The sequence below is a fragment of the Montipora foliosa genome, chromosome 2 (assembly GCF_036669935.1).
Source record: "Montipora foliosa isolate CH-2021 chromosome 2, ASM3666993v2, whole genome shotgun sequence".
Taxonomy (NCBI): Eukaryota; Metazoa; Cnidaria; class Anthozoa; order Scleractinia; family Acroporidae; genus Montipora; species Montipora foliosa.
In genome coordinates this window covers 49994974-50002021 of record NC_090870.1, presented here as the reverse complement: position 1 = coordinate 50002021, position 7048 = coordinate 49994974, and the positions used below count along the sequence as shown (strand labels likewise).

Here is a 7048-nt window from a genome sequence, read left to right as displayed (position 1 = left end):
TAGGCCTATTACAGGCTATCTAGAAGATTGATACTTAAATAAAGTTATTATCGTTGTTATTATTATTATTATGATGATGATGATTATTATTATTATTATTATTATTATTATTATTATTATTATTAAGGCTTCTCTTCATTTTGTTTATGTCAAACGTGAGGGTTGCTTATTAGACAATATCAAAAATACCATAATACTCTTTCTTTGTCCCTCCAAAATTTTGCATAATCATTGCTTCCAGTTTCTCTGAAAATTTTGAAGGGACAATCAAAGAGTATTATGGTATTCTTGATATTGGCTAATTTATTTTTTGCTTTATCTGGCAAAAATGTATCAGGGTTACCAAAACATCAAGCACTTCATACTTCAAGTACGTTCGGCAGACACTGGTTATTATGCTGGGCTCTACGTCCATATATGGTCAGTCATAACCACATATGGAAAGCCACGTGATTTCGAGAAGAGACCAAAGTCACTCGTTTAGCGACTTGAGTGTTCGCCCACGCGCTTCTCTACAAAATGGCCAGAAAGCCACACTGGCTCACACTGCACACATTTTTAACACTTCCACGGGATTTAAGATGCCGAAGAGAGAGATGTACCCCCTGGAAACTATGTTGAAGTGCGCTAAGAACAAGTGAAGCGCAGATCAATACTTTGGTCATAGTTATTATATGGAGATGGTTAGGATCGAAACTCGACAAGTTTCTTTGTTTTATGTTTTTGTGCGCTCTTTTGGCGCAGACCACGCACAAACCACACCCTTTTTCTAAAAGACAGCCAATCATAAGTTTCAATTAATTTATTACAAATTCATTTGTGAACTGAGGACAAAAGATCGATTGTGCATGGTCAGGGTCATGAAGCGCGATGTCACTGTTCTCGCTTTTGAATTTTCCAGAATTCGATAACCAGTCCATCTATCTGCACTATGCTTTGGTCCAACAGATGTCCCAGATAAAGTTTGCCCACCACACAAACACTTGTGAAAAAGTTAAAATTATATTCAATCTGTTTTGCAAACAGAAGGAAAACAGAAACAAAGACCCAATCCACGCGCATGTGATTGACACGCGAATGACGTAGGTGTCCAATCGATCGATAGATGGATCAACATTTTAAAAAGGATACGGTGTCTCCTGGGAATTCAGTGTGTCTATACGGTAGCTGAAATGAAATGAAAAGTACAAATATTTTCCGCAATTTTTTCATGTTAACTATAACTTTCGAAAAAGTCAATTTTAGATGCACAGGAATGCAGGGAGAGAGTAGAGAAACGGCGGGGGAGGGGGTGGGGGTGGGGCAACACACACAATAGGCCTTTTCCGAGTTCATCTCTGCCTCCTCTTCAAAGCGAGTCTAAGTGCGAAGTTTTACTTTTTAAAATTAGGTTTCATTCAAATGTAAAGTAGAACTAATTACAATCACACAAACTTCGCACTTAGACTCGCTTTGAACAGGAGACAGACGTGAACTTGGAAATTGGCCTATTAATACAAACCTCATTAAGAAAATCAGACAAAGCGGGAAGCAAGCTCTCTGGAACACAGTCCCCCATAACATGAGTATAATGCGTAACCTGCGAATATGAACAACATCAGATAACTCAGGAAATTTGCGGGGAAACAAAACGACGAAGGATGAAGCAAACTGGAGTGTCACAACCTAGGAAGATAAAAGTATAACGTCTTTTTGTGAAAAGAACCTTGGGATGACAGATGTTAAATCAAAGGGTCCGAAATTATGGGGCTGTGAGCCACTTAGTCCTCGGATTGCATCTATTTTTGTGTAATCGGAAAAATGTGACCTTTTCACATAATTGTAAAATACAGTCTATCTTCTCTTTTTGCTTAAAAGATGCTTTTCCTCCGAATTTTATACTCTCTTGGTTCCTTGGGATGATCCGGCGCGATACGTGAATAACAAGTAACTGTCAACTTCATTGTCAATTTTCACTCGTGAATTTGTGCGGTCTGGAATCCTTATGAGATATAAGGCGAGATTACTGTCATCATTTTGTTAGCGAACGGGACTTTGGGCGTGATGCCCAACGAGTTTGCTAAGCAGAAAGGTCCCTGATGAGTCCCTTGGTCGGGATGAAACGAGTAACTGTCAACTTTATTGTTTATTGTCTTTGCCATTCATATTGTCACTGCCACTATTTTCTTGCCATCATAATCAATCTGAGCCTGAATATTATATAGTCTCCTATGCAGCCGTTCTTTGTGTGGTCACGCAACACATTGTTTGTGTGGGGAGGAGCGTTGGGTGACCACACAAAGAAAGGCTGCGTAGGAGACTAGAATATTATAATGATGATGATTAAACTTCTTACCTCAGCGAAAGCTTTTACACTTTGAAACGCTCGATGATGAACTAACCAGTGCTGATCACTGACAAGGGAGGAGAACATTGCCGTGATGTTTCCAAGCACTGTGGACTAACGATAATGTAAAGTGAGTTGCAGATCAAAGTTAAAGCAGTGACCACGTAAAGACAGACTAACCGTCAGAAAAAAAGACAAAAGAAAGAGCCAACAAAATGAACTTGGAAGCTTCGCCCATGTTCGGGGAAGACTGATGCTAAATCGTTGCAACATGAATATGGCAAAACCTAATTCCTTGCTTAATAATCCCTTTACACTTACAGACTTTACTCTGTCTAAAACCGGACGACTTTCCTCGCCAATGGCGGCCACTTTAGGAGTAAATGGGTTAACAACATCTAGGTCCACTCGAAAACGTCCCCCTTTAATCCTTACCTTCCTAAAACGGCCAACGCCAGGCGATTTTACTCGTCAATGGAGAACAACTGAGGCCTGGCCGAAAGGCTTAAACAAATATTTAGGGACCACTGACGATGAGCGTTCAGGGGCCTCGACTTAATCTATTAACAAAAAGGCACCATGTGTGTGTGAACTTGAAGTGTACGTCCAACCTTGAGATGTTCCGGGATTTCTTTTCTACCACACTTCCCCAAAAAGTGCACGGCTGCATCGCGCACTTCCATTTCAGAACATTTGGCAAGAAGAGTTTGTAATCCACTTATGATCTGCAAGCAATTGAAAAAAAAGGAATCGATCACAGATGTAGTTAAAAGTCCGCGAATTCGAGTATCAAGCACAGCGCCGTTTTAACGGTAACGTAAAACACCTATATTTAAGAATGGTGGCGTTTAAAAAGCCCACGTCCTCGCTTTCCTTGTAGCAAACATATTTTCTCTGCTTCAAATTCCAAATTCGCCATGACACTTAGCAAAACCAGCGAGCAGTTACTGGACCAGTGACCAAGTTAAAGAGAAGCATGGCCGAGTCTGTTCTTGAGATGACTTCGCAAACTGTTTTGTAATTCAATGCACAAATTCTCAAGAAACCGGGATGCAAAGCAGTTTGTGACGTCATCTCTGGAACAGAACCATGCACCTTGACCGTGGGAAAAACGGCAGCCAGCTATGTCAACTTTGCGCATCTTGTGCAGCTTTTCGGAGGCGAAATCGTAAGGAGCCAATCAACGCAAAACATGTGTTTGTGATGCAATTTGTTGTATTCAATTGGGGAAAGGATCAAGGGGACACTTCGTGACGCTTGCAGAAAATCGTATCGTATCGTATCTGGTAAAAAAACTCTTTCACACCGTTCACGAGCAATCTTTTTGATAGCTTCGCCACAGAAAAACGATACTTAATCTCGTAATCTCCGTAAATTTACATGTGAGCGCGAATCACGGCTGTATCATTTTAGCGATAATGACAGACGCATCGTTTATAAAATATGGGCGCGTCTTCCTTATGGAAAAAAAAGCACTACTCAATTCTTTCGATAGCTTCACCACAGAAACGATGCACTCTACTTGTAATCTCCGATTCTCATTCTTCCAGTTAAAGAAACGTTTCCGTGTTTCAAGTCAAAGTTCCAACTACTTTCCATTCCACCGTCACGATACATGACGTATGATCAGGCAGCGCACGCGCCAACCTTGTTCCCAGGGTTCTCTCTCTTCCTTCTTTCTCGAGGGAGGAAGAGAGAGGACCCTGGAACGAGGTTGCGTACGCGCGTGATTTTCCTTGCAGGTCCCGACAAGTAGAGCTCTTTACCCACTACAGCCATGCTGTCTACTCCTATCGAATTAACATTCTGTTCTTTATCAGTCCCTTTCAAAAATCCATCAATCCATGCAAGTTTGACCTTTGCTTTTAAGAAGCTGACGGAGAAAGGCAGTGTCGAAATATTGAATTTTAGTAATATATTCAGTCGTTCAGCGTTCAGCTCATTTTGGCTTTTAAACCTTAAAAATCGTACCTTGGCAAAATCCTCTGGCTGGATCACATGAAGCAGAGTAGACGATAAATCCAATAGCACACACCACACCTTGGAATCAAAGCGCTGCAAACGGGGCGGAAGTAACGTTCAGTTGGCATCGGCAATAAAAGTCCCAAAGATAACGTTAACCAACAGTTTTATACATTTGGTTTCAAGGTGGGTTTACCCGCTAGCATTTGTCCGTTTGAAATGTAGTATCAGGGCGCGAATTGTTCATGTCTCATTTTAGCGGGATTTAGACTGACGCAGCGGATCTTTTAGAAAATTATGCACTACGAAAACTGCTGAGGAAAAAAATCACTTCGTAGCGCGAAAAAAATTAGAACGAATACAAAATAAACCGTTTGGGAAGTCATGAAATACGAGTGACTTCTTTGCGGGACTACCACGGAGCTCCGTGCTTCAAGAAATTCCTTTTGAAACATGATGCGATGTATAAAACTTACCACGCCGGTCTCTGTGACGTTATCGCACCACAGATCGTTGACGAGTCCGACGATAGCAGAGTGGTGAACAGGAGGGACATATTGTTCCACTTCACTTAAATTATACACCGCATGAAGACATGACAAGCAGCGAAACTTCAATAACAAGAAAGGAAAAATAATTAGAGTGCACATAATTGTTACAAAGGACTTACAAAAATATCAGCAACGTAAATACACTTATCCTATGACCCGTAGGGCTCTGCTGGCGCAATCCCGTAGAAAATCGCATCGACAGGTAACGTGAGTGGGTCTGTTAACTATGGTCTGTACGAACGTGGAAATTCGATTCTCCGTTGTGCAGGACTACCATCAATGACATATCAGTTATTGAGAAAACCCTTAGTTGGGTAGGACAGGTGTACGGGATGGATAAGAGCAAACTACCAAGGTTGCTATTATACTCTCAACTCTGTATAGAAAGGAGTAATCGATTTAAGGTTCAAAGATGTCGCAAAGAGACTGAATATGAAATTGAGAGACATCCATCTCATGCTCAATCATGCAGTCGTAGTCGCGTTCACTGACTGCAGATGACGATGATTATTATCCGGATGAACTTTCTGATAATAATTATCCCTTTTGGAACATGAATCTAAATTACTCACCAAAGACGAATACGGTGATTCGGGGTCGTTTCCAGGGAGGTTCTGCATCCGAATCGAATTGGAATTTTAAAATGTTGGTTTTTGAGGAGAAGGGAAAATCGGAGAACCCGGAGATAAACCTCTCAAAGCAGAGAAAAGAAACTTAACTCGCACATGACCTCGAGTCCGGGACCGAAGCCAAGAAACACTGGTGTGAGGAGAGTGCTGGCACCACTGCGCCATCCTTGCTCCCCTCCCTCCGTACGACGTTTGGTACGAATTAATATAATAATTTCTTACAAACCGAAAGTTAATAACTACTTAATAATTATAGCAATGTTACCAATAGAGCGGTTTTCAGTTGAGCACGGAACTGGTACAAACCGTGCAACTTTTGTGTTCACCAAGAAAACTGCAAGTCCTCGCTCATCGCGTGCTCACGTTCGCCACGAAAGCAGCTTAACATGAGATTTCCCCGCGCGCTATTTTGCGCACTACAACAGCAGCTAAATGTGAAAGGGGTACTAGGGAGAGAATGTAAAGCCTTGTTCATTAAACCGGTTCCCAATACCTTACCAGCCCCCTCCCAAAGTGCGAAATAGAACACTTTGCATGCTCTATTTGATCATGTTTCTCACCAAAATGTCGTCGTGCTCATCAGACTGTTTCGTTCTTGAGTGACAAACTTTTATGCAGAGAGGGACAAGCAAACGGCACACCTATATAACGATTAACCATGCAACGAATCAAAACAATAACACATGGACCAGACACAATTTCAAAAAGAGTAACATACAGGGCAAGGAGCACTAACTAAGAGGACTCTCTAATCCACTTGGAGTCTTTGTAAATTACAAAATAATGCTAGTTCCCGGAAAGAATAAAACGGCGCAACTGCTGGTATAAAAAACATTATGTGGTTGAGGTGGGACTGGAGTGGGAATGGGCGAAGTAAAAAGTAAAGCAGTGGGCAAGTTGCGAGTGAAATTGGGTTATCCTTACTCGTTGTAGTGGAAGTAAACATGGGCAAATTGAAAGTAGAAGTGTGCGAGGCGGAGGTTGTCGAAGCTGTCCTTGTTGGTAGTTGTGGTCTTGTGTGTGGTTGTATTTGCTGTTTTAATTGTTGTTGTTGTTGACGTTGTAGTCGTCTCGTAGTTACAGTGGTGATGGTGGATGTAGTTGTAATCTTACCACACCAAGCCTATTGGAGGTTTTAAAAGGGATGTTCACGAGTGACGTGTTCCGAGATTGTTAAGGATAAAGCAGGGAAACAATTATTAACAGTCTCTGTTTAACCTATTCTTTTTAAAATTTCACTCACCTTTTTCTTCACAACCTCGGGCATGTCTTGCAAGGGAAACACACGCCAAACAATTATGTTTTCTTCTTTTGATGGCGGAAACGAAGTCAAAAGACCCTCCTAGAGAAAAAATATTTTACAGAGAGAGAATCACACTAAACGATTCTCAAAAGAGTTAAACTAACTATGCTTATCTCAATCGTGCTCAAAATATAAAGAAAAAGAATAAATGGGGACACGGCAAATACTGTTTTAAATGATAGGATATGTGAAACCACCCTGCGAGCAGGCGGCCTCTCCAAATCTCACCAGAGGGTGAACAAGAGAGGCTCAGCAGAATCGTGTCAAGTCTTTTAAG

The 7048-nt window shown here is 41.4% G+C and overlaps 1 protein-coding gene across 2 annotated transcripts in view; it reads right to left on the bottom strand.

Annotated features, from left to right (window-relative positions):
* Nucleotides 1-7048, bottom strand: part of LOC137993454 (FIGNL1-interacting regulator of recombination and mitosis-like) — a 32692-nt gene that overhangs the window by 2353 nt on the left and 23291 nt on the right. For both annotated transcript variants that reach the window (XM_068839308.1, XM_068839309.1), the window contains exons 23-30: nt 6712-6810; nt 6029-6109; nt 4765-4899; nt 4298-4381; nt 2938-3051; nt 2336-2440; nt 1502-1579; nt 1132-1167 (exon numbers count right to left, since the gene is read on the bottom strand). In XM_068839308.1, coding sequence (XP_068695409.1) covers nt 1132-1167; nt 1502-1579; nt 2336-2440; nt 2938-3051; nt 4298-4381; nt 4765-4899; nt 6029-6109; nt 6712-6810 — 732 coding nt within the window. The remainder of the gene's footprint in view (nt 1-1131; nt 1168-1501; nt 1580-2335; nt 2441-2937; nt 3052-4297; nt 4382-4764; nt 4900-6028; nt 6110-6711; nt 6811-7048) is intronic.